Below are 17,554 nucleotides of genomic sequence, written 5' to 3'. Positions count from 1 at the left end.
AATGTTTGCTCCAAACATTGACTATCCAATGCAGTCGTAGTGGTACTCTCTAAATTAAAATGATAACACAAGTAAATTAACATTATAATGCATGATCGATTCCACATTTTGTTGAACTTGAGTGTAAATAATTATTACGGTTTATTTTGGTATATCATAGTATCATAATAAAAATGTAGGCTACAACAATACATGTTTTATTATGGTTAAGGCATTACGTTACACCTATATGCATGAACGCATTGTTTGTGGATAATTTGACATGGAGTTGTGGGGAAATCAATAAAATCTTCAGATGATGCGTGGTGCTGTAATTAATTAATGTTGAAGTTATTGCGTGGTAATGGTTGTCTGTGATAGACCCAAATTATCACTATTACACTGCTGCATTTTCCCTGTTGTCAAAAAGCGCAAGGATTATTTGCATTTCCAAAAGACCTTCCCAAGGGGAATGGGAATGGGATGGGGAAGTGACACAAATTATGCCATCCCTATCCAACCGGTATAAGAAAATCGTTGTCAAATGTTTGTAAAACATCTCTCCTATCCAGAAAAATGCGTGCAACGTGTGTCCAGCCGTCTATCGGTACCTCAAAGACTCCTCATAACGAGTTAGGTCACCTCTTTAGGACTCCTAAATACTTGCGAAGTTTGAGAACGTTTTAGTCTAAAGACTCATGATAACTTGCTTTTATTCATATTCGTAAAAGTAGGACCAAATATGCATCAATCTCTGAAATTTTCGAGCACTTATGAGCTGTTTCCTACTCAGAGAGGCTTGATAACTAACAGTCCTGGTCTCAGGTTATTGGCACCTGTACATGGCGTCATGCAGCTGAAAGCCATTTACATTCAATGGATAAACCTTTTGAAGAAACAGACCATGTGTTGATCCAATTGGCTGATGCCTTCCCAACTCATAGGAAGTCCCACCCAAGTGTACTACATGGCGCCCCTCATGCTGTCACAAATGCAATGAATGGGAAAGAGAGCATGTGCCTACTCTTTGCATCTCTATGTTTGGCCCTCACATAAACAGTATTACTAAAAGACTGGAATAATTTACTCCAAAAAAGTTTTATTTTGAAATCAATAGAATAAATACAAGTGGACTTTAAACTGGGATCTCCCACATGCAAGACCCAACCGTCCAAGATTAGGCCAATAAAACATCCACAAGAGAGAAACTTGAAACCCCTACATGGTGCATCTTTCTTGAGTAACTGCCTGATTGGGGCCGTTGTCACAAAGGCGGTGAGGTTCCTGCTGTCTTTGATGACATTGTCACATAACATGGTAGCTAATCAGCCAAGCTACAGGTGGTGAAAGCTACAGTAACATAACACAGTTTTATTATGCCTAATGTACAGCTGTAAAGAGATTCTTTCACCTTATAAAAAATCACAGAAGAACCATTTCTTCCAAAAATGAACCCCCTCACAAAAAGAGTTCCTTGGATGAAAAGGCTTCTAGGTAGAACACCACTCCTCCGCCAAGAATCAATAAGAGACAATATTGATTTGTCTTTTTTTTTTTTTTTTTTCGAAAAAGTACACACTTGCAATGCTGTTTAAAATGTATGCATGAATAAATTAATGATCAATCTAAAGAGAACATTTAATGATCAAATAAATACATTGATAAATCACAGTAATTTGTTTCTCATAAATAATACAATAAATAATAGAAAAACATCATGATTGTAAGTGCAAATATAGTAATTCTGTATCTGCTATCAGCAACATTTGGCTGAAGACTTCAGACAGTATATTTAATATCAAGGGTGCTTACCATTACTTGACACTCAATTGCGCCACCATGTGGTAAACTTTGACTACGTCAATACACCCAGTGCTGTAAATTGCTGTACTTAGTACATACATACTCTCTAAAAACATCAAGAAGTTACTAAGTTATTTTCTAGGCCTGCACTTGGACAGAGAACCTGGTGTATCGTTGGTCGGTTTGCTGGCACATGGCCACTGGTTGTGCATTCTGTTGGGCCGTGCTGATGAACCAGCCGGTGAAGAGGGCCGACTCAAGAGTGCTGTTGTCCACCTCCATGTCGCGTCTGTAGAAGAGGAAGCGCACCATGTCGCTGTCCTTGCTGATACACCTCAGCTCCTCCTTGTCCTCCACTCTCTGGGAAAGAAACGTCACCATTAAACTCAAGAACAACGAAGGTCATAAGGTCATTCCTCATGACGGTCATTAATGAATATCAATAGGCCTACACTTGATGATGTCATTAAAATGATGATAATGTTGATGTTATTGAATAGGCCAAAATAGGCCTATTTGTTTAGTCTAATGTATGTTGGAATGTCTGAATTTTATTAAATTGAATCTGATTGACCCCCTCAATGAGAGTTGTATTTGGTGTTGTATTTACCTCCAAGTGCAGGGTGGGCTTGTCCTCTACCATGGAGCAAGACAGGTAGAGGTTGGAGCCCTTGATGCCCAGTGCTACAGGTCTGGCTTTAATACTGGGCATGGGGTTCACGTAGGTGGACAGATTCACAAGCACTGAGGAGGGAAGAGAGATTGAGAGGTCAACAACTTCAGAAGTCTGAACCCCCAGAAAACAAGAGTATCAGTAGAGAATTACTGGTACTACATGAAGTGTCTAGGGGAAGGGGATAGGATTTGGAATTAAGCAAGTCTATGGAGAAGTGTGCAGGAATTTGCCCATGAATCCTGATCTAAGCTCAGTTTAACCCTTATTGTCAGGGTTAGCATTTGTGGAGGCCAAGCAAACCCTAGGTCTGGGCCAGAGAAGACACCTAGTTGTTGACATACCTTTGCAGTGGTTGCTGCTTCCCTGCAGCATCATAGCCTGCAGTTCCATGGCCTCCTGTAGCAACACCCAGCTCCTCTTCTCGCCGTCAGTGATGTTGCACTGCACCTCACCTGTCTTTTTAAACCCGCTGATCCTGGCGCCTTCGCCATTCAAGCAAGGTGGCGCCGAGTTCAGTTCAACCACCAGTTGCTCTGAGAAGGAGAAAGACAGTCATAGGATTAGGTTGTGGTACTGTCACGTATCATTCTTAAATAAATGTGTCTTGTCTGACAAATCTGTTTCCCTGCCGCTTATTGTAAATTATGATCAAGATTTGTATGTAACGAATTATAGACAGCCAGGCATGTTGTTTGTGGTTGGCTCTGATAGTGAAACATGTTACATTTTCAATATTAATTTGTCCAGGTTGGTCTTTCAAATCTCTTTCAAGGTGTTATTTGATGTTCTGTCTCACCAGTGGCATTTTGAACACCAAACGTTTGGTGGGACCACTCTCAAAAACGCTCAGATGTACGCCAGTGTAACCACAGTCAAACAAAACACATCACCTGTCACGAACGCAGTTAGATATAGCCTACATCAAGACATATTAACAGAATATATTCTAAGATCAAGATTAAGAAATATGTTGAACTCTTTGTCATGGGCGCAATCATGATGACGCTTCTTTTTCCAACATGTTAGCTTTGTGTTTAGCTATGACCACTTGCTAGGTGACTACTTTTGCCAGTCCAATTTGCACTGAGCCAGCCAGCCAACTGCGAAAAACAGCAAATTTCCTGCTTTTTAGAGCTTCCATACTCAAGGAAAATAAAGTAAAGCACAGTCATGAATGTTTTATTAACCAAAGTAAAAGAATGTATAAATAATTATTCGATTCACTAAAGTTAGGATATGAAGATACAATTATATGACAAGGGTGATGCTTAATTCGCGCAACAGCGCCATCAGCTGGTGGGGCCGGGCCCTGAATGACGAAACGCCACTGCTGGCTAACAGTATTATTGTATGAAGCCTATTTGGGCTCAAGTGAACTTAGATAGCCTACCTTCCATTGCACTCTCCAGCATGACGTTGAGCAGGTCTTCATCTCTGAATTCGGTGCACAGGCTCGACTCGTTGCCCTTTAACCTCTCCATGGCTATGATGAGGTTCACCACACGCCGCATGGTGAGGGGGTGGTGGGATACCTCCACGTCCAGCCCCTTGGGCAGCTTGGAGTTCCATGCTTTACTGTCTGAGGGGCACTGAACAGAACAAGGTTGGGAGAGATTATTCAATATTAGGACAACATTCACTTGGGATATTTCATTGACCTCACATAGTTGTCTGTCTTTGTTTGAGCAGGAGACTTACGTTTATTAAACAGCATTTAGTCTCAAATTCCATGTTGTCTGTGTTGTTATATCTGGAACATACAAACATTCATCTTTTAAAATACAACTATTACTTTGAAATCCAATTAAAAACAATGTATTACACCTGCAACTAATACATGATCCAGTATGTAAATCAACCTGTGTAAATCAACCTGTTTCCAGTGTACATTTTCTAATAGGCTACGGCAGTAATTAGGGGGTAAAAAAACACAAAATATCACTGGAATACACATTGGCAGCCTGTAAGAAACTCTAACAGAATATAAAGTTAATTTACCTGAAGTTTGTTTTCAATCTGAAAATCAGTACTTTCTTTCCAGTAAGTGTTATTTTCAGTTCCAAGTTGTCTTCTTCGTAGGACAATTGCTTTCTGACTACATGTGACAACCTGCTGGGTTTTATACTCTAGGCAGCTCGCCAGGATTTCCCCAAACCAACCATTACAGCCACTTGAGCATTGTTTAGTGATTTTGATGATGAAATACTGGACTCACAAAAAACAGGATGTGCGTCTACAAAATATGTACACTATTCAATAATAATGACAGAATTTCTCGAGAGCTAAGGTTAATCCAATAGTCAATGACTTAATAGAAGTCATTGATGCATAAGATGAAGTCTATCATATTATACATCTGTATGTACAGTATGTGTGTTGTTTGTCATGCTGGTTTTCTTTACTCTCTTTAAAAATAGATCAAAGGACACACATTTTTTAAAGGTGCAGTCTGGGTTTCAAACAACAAAGCGGTCACCTTGCCTCTTTTTGGTTAACAGCTGAGGGATGGGGCTAGAGAAATTTAACTTTCAAATTCATAACAGATAAAAATGATAGTATTAACCATGATTTGATGCAATGCAACATTTTTGTTTTACAATTACATTATTGACAAACAACACAGTCAAACAAGATTCAATTTGGGGTTTTGATGGGCTAAGACAGTTCAACCAAGCTTGTGTGGCAATTCTAAGTTACATTTTTCAATGGCTAAATACCATTAATTTAAAAGTCCAAAAATTGATGGACTAATCCAAGATTGCCCCTTTAAGTCATTAAAAAGTCATCATCATGTCTTATAGATGTATTACAGGATGCTTCATAGAGTCACTGCTGCTGCTGTGTATATTGTGTTGTATTGTGTTACTATTGTATTCTGTGATATTGTTTAGTTCCTGTACTACTATTGTGTTTTCAAAGTGGAGAGCTTGCTAGTTAGACTGTCAATGTACTGTCATACACTCCCCTGTATCCAAGTAAATATGACAATAAACTTTGAATTTGAACTTGAGATGTCTATTGATGAAGCATAACTAGATTTTGAAATAACAATCAATACATTATACCTTTTCCCCCTAAAACACACATTTTAATTATATCATTAGTCATAACAAGCAGAGAAATGCAAGTTTCATTATTATGATCAATCATTATTGTATCATTATTTCATTAGGTGAAATATTCAAAAAGTTTTGTTCCATTCTAGCATTTCTTAATCTTGTCAAATCTGCAGTGACTTCTCAAAGTCAGAAATTCCACTTCTAACATATCCAGGCTCTTCCTATTGTTTGGTAATAAGGAAGGGACTTCCTCTTGCTCGACAGCTGGCTGTTGTCCCCATAGAGTTATAACCACCAGAGGGCGAACTCCTTTAAATTACCTGCCATTATATGGGCAGTGCCATGTAGTCAACTGTATTCATCTTCTGTGATTTGAGTGAGCGTAAATCAAATGTTGGTGATCCACCTGCTGTCCTGAAGTGTACTATAAACACAGTTCTATTGTCTCAGGCAAAGTTTGATCCCGAAGACCAGTAGCCTTTTAGAATTACTCATAGGAATCATTTTGAGTAAAAAAAAAAAGAGAAAAAAACAGCTCAGAGTAGGCAGTGGGAGTGCATTATCTTCTTACTTACATTTTGAGCGATGAGTCGGACCAACTCTTATGAATGAATTCTTCTTGATTTTACAACACAAAGGACATTTGAATAACCTTTCTTAGTTAGCTACAATATATTGCAAATGTTTGCTCCAAACATTGACTATCCAATGCAGTCGTAGTGGTACTCTCTAAATTAAAATGATAACACAAGTAAATTAACATTATAATGCATGATCGATTCCACATTTTGTTGAACTTGAGTGTAAATAATTATTACGGTTTATTTTGGTATATCATAGTATCACAATAAAAATGTAGGCTACAACAATACATGTTTTATTATGGTTAAGGCATTACGTTACACCTATATGCATGAAGGCATTGTTTGTGGATAATTTGACATGGAGTTGTGGGGAAATCAATAAAATCTTTAGATGATGCGTGGTGCTGTAATTAATTAATGTTGAAGTTATTGCGTGGTAATGGTTGTCTGTGATAGACCCAAATTATCACTATTACACTGCTGCATTTTCCCTGTTGTCAAAAAGCGCAAGGATTATTTGCATTTCCAAAAGACCTTCCCAAGGGGAATGGGAATGGGATGGGGAAGTGACACAAATTATGCCATCCCTATCCAACCGGTATAAGAAACTTGTTGTCAAATGTTTGTAAAACATCTCTCCTATCCAGAAAAATGCGTGCAACGTGTGTCCAGCCGTCTATCGGTACCTCAAAGCTTCCTCATAACGAGTTAGGTCACCTCTTTAGGACTCCTAAATACTTGCGGAGTTTGAGAACGTTTTAGTCTAAAGACTCTTGATAACTTGCTTTTATTCATATTCGTAAAAGTAGGACCAAATGTGCATCAATCTCTGAAATCTTTGAGCACTTATGAGCTGTTTCCTACTCAGAGAGGCTTGATAACTAACAGTCCTGGTCTCAGGTTATTGGCACCTGTACATGGCGTCATGCAGCTGAAAGCCATTTACATTCAATGGATAAACCTTTTGAAGAAACAGACCATGTGTTGATCCAATTGGCTGATGCCTTCCCAACTCATAGGAAGTCCCACCCAAGTGTACTACATGGCGCCCCTCATGCTGTCACAAATGCAATGAATGGGAAAGAGAGCATGTGCCTACTCTTTGCATCTCTATGTTTGGCCCTCACATAAACAGTATTACTAAAAGACTGGAATAATTTACTCCAAAAAAGTTTTATTTTGAAATCAATAGAATAAATACAAGTGGACTTTAAACTGGGATCTCCCACATGCAAGACCCAACCGTCCAAGATTAGGCCAATAAAACATCCACAAGAGAGAAACTTGAAACCCCTACATGGTGCATCTTTCTTGAGTAACTGCCTGATTGGGGCCGTTGTCACAAAGGCGGTGAGGTTCCTGCTGTCTTTGATGACATTGTCACATAACATGGTAGCTAATCAGCCAAGCTACAGGTGGTGAAAGCTACAGTAACATAACACAGTTTTATTATGCCTAATGTACAGCTGTAAAGAGATTCTTTCACCTTATAAAAAATCACAGAAGAACCATTTCTTCCAAAAATGAACCCCCTCACAAAAAGAGTTCCTTGGATGAAAAGGCTTCTAGGTAGAACACCACTCCTCCGCCAAGAATCAATAAGAGACAATATTGATTTGTCTTTTTTTATTTTTATTTTCGAAAAAGTACACACTTGCAATGCTGTTTAAAATGTATGCATGAATAAATTAATGATCAATCTAAAGAGAACACTTAATGATCAAATAAATACATTGATAAATCACAGTAATTTGTTTCTCATAAATAATACAATAAATAATAGAAAAACATCATGATTGTAAGTGCAAATATAGTAATTCTGTATCTGCTATCAGCAACATTTGGCTGAAGACTTCAGACAGTATATTTAATATCAAGGGTGCTTACCATTACTTGACACTCAATTGCGCCACCATGTGGTAAACTTTGACTACGTCAATACACCCAGTGCTGTAAATTGCTGTACTTAGTACATACATACTCTCTAAAAACATCAAGAAGTTACTAAGTTATTTTCTAGGCCTGCACTTGAACAGAGAACCTGGTGTATCGTTGGGCGGTTTGCTGGCACATGGCCACTGGTTGTGCATTCTGTTGGGCCGTGCTGATGAACCAGCCTGTGAAGAGGGCCGACTCAAGGGTGCTGTTGTCCACCTCCCTGTCGCGTCTGTAGAAGAGGAAGCGCACCATGTCGCTGTCCTTGCTGATGCACCTCAGCTCCTCCTTGTCCTCCACTGTCTAAGAAAGAAACGTCACCATTAAACTCAAGAACAACTAAGGTCAAAGGTCATAAGGTCATTCCTCATCACGGTCATTAATGAATATCTATAGGCCTACACTTTAAAATGATGATAATGTTGATGTTATTGAATAGGCCAAAATAGGCCTATTTGTTTAGTCTCATGTATGTTGGAATATCTCAATTGTATTAAATTTAATCTGATTGACCCCCTCAATGAGAGTTGTATTTGGTGTTGTATTTACCTCCAAGTGCAGGGTGGGCTTGTCCTCTACCATGGAGCAAGACAGGTAGAGGTTGGAGCCCTTGATGCCCAGTGCTACAGGTCTGGCTTTAATACTGGGCATGGGGTTCACGTAGGTGGACAGATTCACAAGCACTGAGGAGGGAAGAGAGAAGAGAGGTCAACAACTTCAGAAGTCTGAACCCCCAGAAAACAAGAGTATCAGTAGAGAATTACTGGTACTACATAAAGTGTCTAGGGGAAGGGGATAGGATTTGGAATTAAGTAAGTCTATGGAGAAGTGTGCAGGAATTTGCCCATGAATCCTGATCTAAGCTCAGTTTAACCCTTACTGTCAGGGTTAGCATTTGTGGAGGCCAAGCAAACCCTAGGTCTGGGCCAGAGAAGAGACCTAGTTGTTGACATACCTTTGCAGTGGTTGCTGCCTCCCTGCAGCATCATAGCCTGCAGTTCCATGGCCTCCTGTAGCAGCACCCAGCTCCTCTTCTCGCGGTCAGTGATGTTGCACTGCACCTCACCTGTCTTTTTAAACCCGCTGATCCTGGCGCCTTCGCCATTCAAGCAAGGTGGCGCCGAGTTCAGTTCAACCACCAGTTGCTCTGAGAAGGAGAAAGACAGTCATAGGATTAGGTTGTGGTACTGTCACGTATCATTCTTAAATAAATGTGTCTTGTCTGACAAATCTGTTTCCCTGCCGCTTATTGTAAATTATGATCAAGATTTGTATGTAACGAATTATAGACAGCCAGGCATGTTGTTTGTGGTTGGCTCTGATAGTGAAACATGTTACATTTTCAATATTAATTTGTCCAGGTTGGTCTTTCAAATCTCTTTCAAGGTGTTATTTGATGTTCTGTCTCACCAGTGGCATTTTGAACACCAAACGTTTGGTGGGACCACTCTCAAAAACGCTCAGATGTACGCCAGTGTAACCACAGTCAAACAAAACACATCACCTGTCACGAACGCAGTTAGATATAGCCTACATCAAGACATATTAACAGAATATATTCTAAGATCAAGATTAAGAAATATGTTGAACTCTTTGTCATGGGCGCAATCATGATGACGCTTCTTTTTCCAACATGTTAGCTTTGTGTTTAGCTATGACCACTTGCTAGGTGACTACTTTTGCCAGTCCAATTTGCACTGAGCCAGCCAGCCAACTGCGAAAAACAGCAAATTTCCTGCTTTTTAGAGCTTCCATACTCAAGGAAAATAAAGTAAAGCACAGTCATGAATGTTTTATTAACCAAAGTAAAAGAATGTATAAATAATTATTCGATTCACTAAAGTTAGGATATGAAGATACAATTATATGACAAGGGTGATGCTTAATTCGCGCAACAGCGCCATCAGCTGGTGGGGCCGGGCCCTGAATGACGAAACGCCACTGCTGGCTAACAGTATTATTGTATGAAGCCTATTTGGGCTCAAGTGAACTTAGATAGCCTACCTTCCATTGCACTCTCCAGCATGACGTTGAGCAGGTCTTCATCTCTGAATTCGGTGCACAGGCTCGACTCGTTGCCCTTTAACCTCTCCATGGCTATGATGAGGTTCACCACACGCCGCATGGTGAGGGGGTGGTGGGATACCTCCACGTCCAGCCCCTTGGGCAGCTTGGAGTTCCATGCTTTACTGTCTGAGGGGCACTGAACAGAACAAGGTTGGGAGAGATTATTCAATATTAGGACAACATTCACTTGGGATATTTCATTGACCTCACATAGTTGTCTGTCTTTGTTTGAGCAGGAGACTTACGTTTATTAAACAGCATTTAGTCTCAAATTCCATGTTGTCTGTGTTGTTATATCTGGAACATACAAACATTCATCTTTTAAAATACAACTATTACTTTGAAATCCAATTAAAAACAATGTATTACACCTGCAACTAATACATGATCCAGTATGTAAATCAACCTGTGTAAATCAACCTGTTTCCAGTGTACATTTTCTAATAGGCTACGGCAGTAATTAGGGGGTAAAAAAACACAAAATATCACTGGAATACACATTGGCAGCCTGTAAGAAACTCTAACAGAATATAAAGTTAATTTACCTGAAGTTTGTTTTCAATCTGAAAATCAGTACTTTCTTTCCAGAAGTGTTATTTTCAGTTCCAAGTTGTCTTCTTCGTAGGACAATTGCTTTCTGACTACATGTGACAACCTGCTGGGTTTTATACTCTAGGCAGCTCGCCAGGATTTCCCCAAACCAACCATTACAGCCACTTGAGCATTGTTTAGTGATTTTGATGATGAAATACTGGACTCACAAAAAACAGGATGTGCGTCTACAAAATATGTACACTATTCAATAATAATGACAGAATTTCTCGAGAGCTAAGGTTAATCCAATAGTCAATGACTTAATAGAAGTCATTGATGCATAAGATGAAGTCTATCATATTATACATCTGTATGTACAGTATGTGTGTTGTTTGTCATGCTGGTTTTCTTTACTCTCTTTAAAAATAGATCAAAGGACACACATTTTTTAAAGGTGCAGTCTGGGTTTCAAACAACAAAGCGGTCACCTTGCCTCTTTTTGGTTAACAGCTGAGGGATGGGGCTAGAGAAATTTAACTTTCAAATTCATAACAGATAAAAATGATAGTATTAACCATGATTTGATGCAATGCAACATTTTTGTTTTACAATTACATTATTGACAAACAACACAGTCAAACAAGATTCAATTTGGGGTTTTGATGGGCTAAGACAGTTCAACCAAGCTTGTGTGGCAATTCTAAGTTACATTTTTCAATGGCTAAATATCATTAATTTAAAAGTCCAAAAATTGATGGACTAATCCAAGATTGCCCCTTTAAGTCATTAAAAAGTCATCATCATGTCTTATAGATGTATTACAGGATGCTTCATAGAGTCACTGCTGCTGCTGTGTATATTGTGTTGTATTGTGTTACTATTGTATTCTGTGATACTGTTTAGTTCCTGTACTACTATTGTGTTTTCAAAGTGGAGAGCTTGCTAGTTAGACTGTCAATGTACTGTCATACACTCCCCTGTATCCAAGTAAATATGACAATAAACTTTGAATTTGAACTTGAGATGTCTATTGATGAAGCATAACTAGATTTTGAAATAACAATCAATACATTATACCTTTTCCCCCTAAAACACACATTTTAATTATATCATTAGTCATAACAAGCAGAGAAATGCAAGTTTCATTATTATGATCAATCATTATTGTATCATTATTTCATTAGGTGAAATATTCAAAAAGTTTTGTTCCATTCTAGCATTTCTTAATCTTGTCAAATCTGCAGTGACTTCTCAAAGTCAGAAATTCCACTTCTAACATATCCAGGCTCTTCCTATTGTTTGGTAATAAGGAAGGGACTTCCTCTTGCTCGACAGCTGGCTGTTGTCCCCATAGAGTTATAACCACCAGAGGGCGAACTCCTTTAAATTACCTGCCATTATATGGGCAGTGCCATGTAGTCAACTGTATTCATCTTCTGTGATTTGAGTGAGCGTAAATCAAATGTTGGTGATCCACCTGCTGTCCTGAAGTGTACTATAAACACAGTTCTATTGTCTCAGGCAAAGTTTGATCCCAAAGACCAGTAGCCTTTTAGAATTACTCATAGGAATCATTTTGAGTAAAAAAAAAAGAGAAAAAAACAGCTCAGAGTAGGCAGTGGGAGTGCATTATCTTCTTACTTACATTTTGAGCGATGAGTCGGACCAACTCTTATGAATGAATTCTTCTTGATTTTACAACACAAAGGACATTTGAATAACCTTTCTTAGTTAGCTACAATATATTGCAAATGTTTGCTCCAAACATTGACTATCCAATGCAGTCGTAGTGGTACTCTCTAAATTAAAATGATAACACAAGTAAATTAACATTATAATGCATGATCGATTCCACATTTTGTTGAACTTGAGTGTAAATAATTATTACGGTTTATTTTGGTATATCATAGTATCACAATAAAAATGTAGGCTACAACAATACATGTTTTATTATGGTTAAGGCATTACGTTACACCTATATGCATGAAGGCATTGTTTGTGGATAATTTGACATGGAGTTGTGGGGAAATCAATAAAATCTTTAGATGATGCGTGGTGCTGTAATTAATTAATGTTGAAGTTATTGCGTGGTAATGGTTGTCTGTGATAGACCCAAATTATCACTATTACACTGCTGCATTTTCCCTGTTGTCAAAAAGCGCAAGGATTATTTGCATTTCCAAAAGACCTTCCCAAGGGGAATGGGAATGGGATGGGGAAGTGACACAAATTATGCCATCCCTATCCAACCGGTATAAGAAACTTGTTGTCAAATGTTTGTAAAACATCTCTCCTATCCAGAAAAATGCGTGCAACGTGTGTCCAGCCGTCTATCGGTACCTCAAAGCTTCCTCATAACGAGTTAGGTCACCTCTTTAGGACTCCTAAATACTTGCGGAGTTTGAGAACGTTTTAGTCTAAAGACTCTTGATAACTTGCTTTTATTCATATTCGTAAAAGTAGGACCAAATGTGCATCAATCTCTGAAATCTTTGAGCACTTATGAGCTGTTTCCTACTCAGAGAGGCTTGATAACTAACAGTCCTGGTCTCAGGTTATTGGCACCTGTACATGGCGTCATGCAGCTGAAAGCCATTTACATTCAATGGATAAACCTTTTGAAGAAACAGACCATGTGTTGATCCAATTGGCTGATGCCTTCCCAACTCATAGGAAGTCCCACCCAAGTGTACTACATGGCGCCCCTCATGCTGTCACAAATGCAATGAATGGGAAAGAGAGCATGTGCCTACTCTTTGCATCTCTATGTTTGGCCCTCACATAAACAGTATTACTAAAAGACTGGAATAATTTACTCCAAAAAAGTTTTATTTTGAAATCAATAGAATAAATACAAGTGGACTTTAAACTGGGATCTCCCACATGCAAGACCCAACCGTCCAAGATTAGGCCAATAAAACATCCACAAGAGAGAAACTTGAAACCCCTACATGGTGCATCTTTCTTGAGTAACTGCCTGATTGGGGCCGTTGTCACAAAGGCGGTGAGGTTCCTGCTGTCTTTGATGACATTGTCACATAACATGGTAGCTAATCAGCCAAGCTACAGGTGGTGAAAGCTACAGTAACATAACACAGTTTTATTATGCCTAATGTACAGCTGTAAAGAGATTCTTTCACCTTATAAAAAATCACAGAAGAACCATTTCTTCCAAAAATGAACCCCCTCACAAAAAGAGTTCCTTGGATGAAAAGGCTTCTAGGTAGAACACCACTCCTCCGCCAAGAATCAATAAGAGACAATATTGATTTGTCTTTTTTTATTTTTATTTTCGAAAAAGTACACACTTGCAATGCTGTTTAAAATGTATGCATGAATAAATTAATGATCAATCTAAAGAGAACACTTAATGATCAAATAAATACATTGATAAATCACAGTAATTTGTTTCTCATAAATAATACAATAAATAATAGAAAAACATCATGATTGTAAGTGCAAATATAGTAATTCTGTATCTGCTATCAGCAACATTTGGCTGAAGACTTCAGACAGTATATTTAATATCAAGGGTGCTTACCATTACTTGGCACTCAATTGCGCCACCATGTGGTAAACTTTGACTACGTCAATACACCCAGTGCTGTAAATTGCTGTACTTAGTACATACATACTCTCTAAAAACATCAAGAAGTTACTAAGTTATTTTCTAGGCCTGCACTTGGACTGAGAACCTGGTGTATCGTTGGGCGGTTTGCTGGCACATGGCCACTGGTTGTGCATTCTGTTGGGCCGTGCTGATGAACCAGCCGGTGAAGAGGGCCGACTCAAGGGTGCTGTTGTCCACCTCCTTGTCGCGTCTGTAGAAGAGGAAGCGCACCATGTCGCTGTCCTTGCTGATGCACCTCAGCTCCTCCTTGTCCTCCACTGTCTAAGAAAGAAACGTCACCATTAAACTCAAGAACAACTAAGGTCAAAGGTCATAAGGTCATTCCTCATCACGGTCATTAATGAATATCTATAGGCCTACACTTGATGATGTCTTTAAAATGATGATAATGTTGATGTTATTGAATAGGCCAAAATAGGCCTATTTGTTTAGTCTCATGTATGTTGGAATATCTCAATTGTATTAAATTTAATCTGATTGACCCCCTCAATGAGAGTTGTATTTGGTGTTGTATTTACCTCCAAGTGCAGGGTGGGCTTGTCCTCTACCATGGAGCAAGACAGGTAGAGGTTGGAGCCCTTGATGCCCAGTGCTACAGGTCTGGCTTTAATACTGGGCCTGGGGTTCACGTACGTGGACAGATTCACAAGCACTGAGGAGGGAAGAGAGAAGAGAGGTCAACAACTTCAGAACTTTTAACCCCCAGAAAACAAGAGTATCAGTAGAGAATTACTGGTACTACATGAAGTGTCTAGGGGAAGGGGATAGGATTTGGAATTAAGCAAGTCTATGGAGAAGTGTGCAGGAATTTGCCCATGAATCCTGATCTAAGCTCAGTTTAACCCTTACTGTCAGGGTTAGCATTTGTGGAGGCCAAGCAAACCCTAGGTCTGGGCCAGAGAAGAGACCTAGTTGTTGACATACCTTTGCAGTGGTTGCTGCCTCCCTGCAGCATCATAGCCTGCAGTTCCATGGCCTCCTGTAGCAGCACCCAGCTCCTCTTCTCGCCGTCAGTGATGTTGCACTGCACCTCACCTGTCTTTTTAAACCCGCTGATCCTGGCGCCTTCGCCATTCAAGCAAGGTGGCGCCGAGTTCAGTTCAACCACCAGTTGCTCTGAGAAGGAGAAAGACAGTCATAGGATTAGGTTGTGGTACTGTCACGTATCATTCTTAAATAAATGTGTCTTGTCTGACAAATCTGTTTCCCTGCCGCTTATTGTAAATTATGATCAAGATTTGTATGTAACGAATTATAGACAGCCAGGCATGTTGTTTGTGGTTGGCTCTGATGGTGAAACATGTTACATTTTCAATATTAATTTATCCAGGTTGGTCTTTCAAATCTCTTTCAAGGTGTTATTTGATGTTCTGGCTAACCAGTGGCATTTTGAACACCAAACGTTTGGTGGGAAAACTCTCAAAAACGCTCAGATGTACGCCAGTGTAACCACAGTCAAACAAAACACATCACCTGTCACGAACGCAGTTAGATATAGCCTACATCAAGACATATTAACAGAATATATTCTAAGATCAAGATTAATAAATATGTTGAACTCTTTGTCATGGGCGCAATCATGAAGCTTCTTTTTCCAACATTTGTGTTTAGCTTTGTGTTTAGCTATGACCACTTGCTAGGTGACTACCTTTGCCCGTCCAATTTGCACTGAGCCAGCCAGCCAACTGCGAAAAATAGCACATTTCCTGCTTTTTAGAGCTTCCATACTCAAGGAAAATAAAGTAAAGCACAGTCATGAATGTTTTATTAACCAAAGTAAAAAAATAAAAAAATAAAAATTCGATTTACTAAAGTTAGGATATGAAGATACAATTATATGACAAGGGTGATGCTTAATTCGTGCAACAGCTGGTGGGGCCGGGCCCTGAATGACGAAACGCCACTGCTGGCTAACAGTATTATTGTATGAAGCCTATTTGGACTCAAGTGAACTTCGATAGCCTACCTTCCATTGCACTCTCCAGCATGACGTTGAGCAGGTCTTCATCTCTGAATTCAGTGCACAGGCTCGACTCGTTGCCCTTTAACCTCTCCATGGCTATGATGAGGTTCACCACACGCCGCATGGTGAGGGGGTGGTGGGATACCTCCAGGTCCAGCCCCCTGGGCAGCTTGGAGTTCCATGCTTTACTGTCTGCGGGGCACTGAACAGAACAAGGTTGGGAGAGATTATTCAATATTAGGACAACATTCACTTGGGATATTTCATTGACCTCACATAGTTGTCTGTCTTTGTTTGAGCAGGAGACTTACGTTTATTAAACAGCATTTAGTCTCAAATTCCATGTTGTCTGTGTTGTTATATCTGGAACATACAAACATTCATCTTTTAAAATACAACTATTACTTTGAAATCCAATTAAAAACAATGTATTACACCTGCAACTAATACATGATCCAGTATGTAAATCAACCTGTGTAAATCAACCTGTTTCCAGTGTACATTTTCTAATAGGCTACGGCAGTAATTAGGGGGTAAAAAAACACAAAATATCACTGGAATACACATTGGCAGCCTGTAAGAAACTCTAACAGAATATAAAGTTAATTTACCTGAAGTTTGTTTTCAATCTGAAAATCAGTACTTTCTTTCCAGTAAGTGTTATTTTCAGTTCCAAGTTGTCTTCTTTGTAGGACAATTGCTTTCTGACTACATGTGAGAACCTGCTGGGTTTTATACTCTAGGCAGCTCGCCAGGATTTCCCCAAACCAACCATTACAGCCACTTGAGCATTGTTTAGTGATTTTGATGATGAAATACTGGACTCACAAAAAACAGGATGTGAGTCTACAAAATACGTACACTCTTCAATAACAATGACATACTTTCTTCTTTCTAGGAGCTAAGGTTAATCCAATAGTCAATGACTTAATAGAGGTCATTGATGCATAAGATGAAGTCTATCATATTATACATCTGTATGTACAGTATGTGTGTTGTTTGTCATGCTGGTTTTCTTTACTCTCTTTAAAAATAGATCAAAGGACACACATTTGGTGCAGTCTGGGTTTCAAACAACAAAGTCACCTTGCCACTTTTTGGTTAACAGCTGAGGGATGGGGCTAGAGAAATGTAACTTTCAAATTCATCACAGCTAAAAATTATAGTATTAACCATGTTTTGATGCGATGCACAATTTTTTTTGTTTACAATTACATTGTTTACAAACAATACAGTCAAACAAAATTCGATTTGGGGTTTTGATGGGCTAAGACAGTTGAACCAAGCTTGTGTGGCATTTATAAGTTACATTTTTCAACAATC

General features: G+C 39.1%; 3 protein-coding genes across 3 annotated transcripts; all 3 read right to left on the bottom strand.

The window, feature by feature from the left end:
• Positions 1–1,920: 1,920 nt before the first annotated feature.
• Positions 1,921–4,172, bottom strand: LOC310806980 (interleukin-1 beta-like; the record flags this gene model as incomplete). The annotated part of the gene is made up of 5 exons (XM_083673260.1): positions 1,921–2,142; positions 2,393–2,526; positions 2,800–2,991; positions 3,849–4,097; positions 4,157–4,172. The coding sequence occupies 5 exons, from the start codon at positions 4,170–4,172 to the stop codon at positions 1,921–1,923; spliced, it is 813 nt and encodes a 270-aa protein (XP_083529386.1).
• Positions 4,173–8,117: 3,945 nt separating this feature from the next.
• On the bottom strand, positions 8,118–10,381 carry LOC310806979 (interleukin-1 beta-like; the record flags this gene model as incomplete). The annotated part of the gene is made up of 5 exons (XM_083673259.1): positions 8,118–8,339; positions 8,586–8,719; positions 8,992–9,183; positions 10,041–10,239; positions 10,349–10,381. 5 exons carry the CDS (start codon positions 10,379–10,381, stop codon positions 8,118–8,120), a joined length of 780 nt encoding a protein of 259 aa, XP_083529385.1.
• Positions 10,382–14,307: 3,926 nt separating this feature from the next.
• On the bottom strand, positions 14,308–16,575 carry LOC310806978 (interleukin-1 beta-like; the record flags this gene model as incomplete). Its single annotated transcript, XM_083673258.1, has 5 exons — positions 14,308–14,529; positions 14,787–14,920; positions 15,193–15,384; positions 16,235–16,433; positions 16,543–16,575. 5 exons carry the CDS (start codon positions 16,573–16,575, stop codon positions 14,308–14,310), a joined length of 780 nt encoding a protein of 259 aa, XP_083529384.1.
• Positions 16,576–17,554: the final 979 nt, after the last annotated feature.

The sequence above is a fragment of the Argentina silus genome (assembly GCF_951799395.1).
Source record: "Argentina silus genome assembly, chromosome: 7".
Classification (NCBI taxonomy): domain Eukaryota; kingdom Metazoa; phylum Chordata; class Actinopteri; order Argentiniformes; family Argentinidae; genus Argentina; species Argentina silus.
Note: the sequence above shows the minus strand (reverse complement) of the source record. Positions and strands in the feature narration are given on the sequence as shown.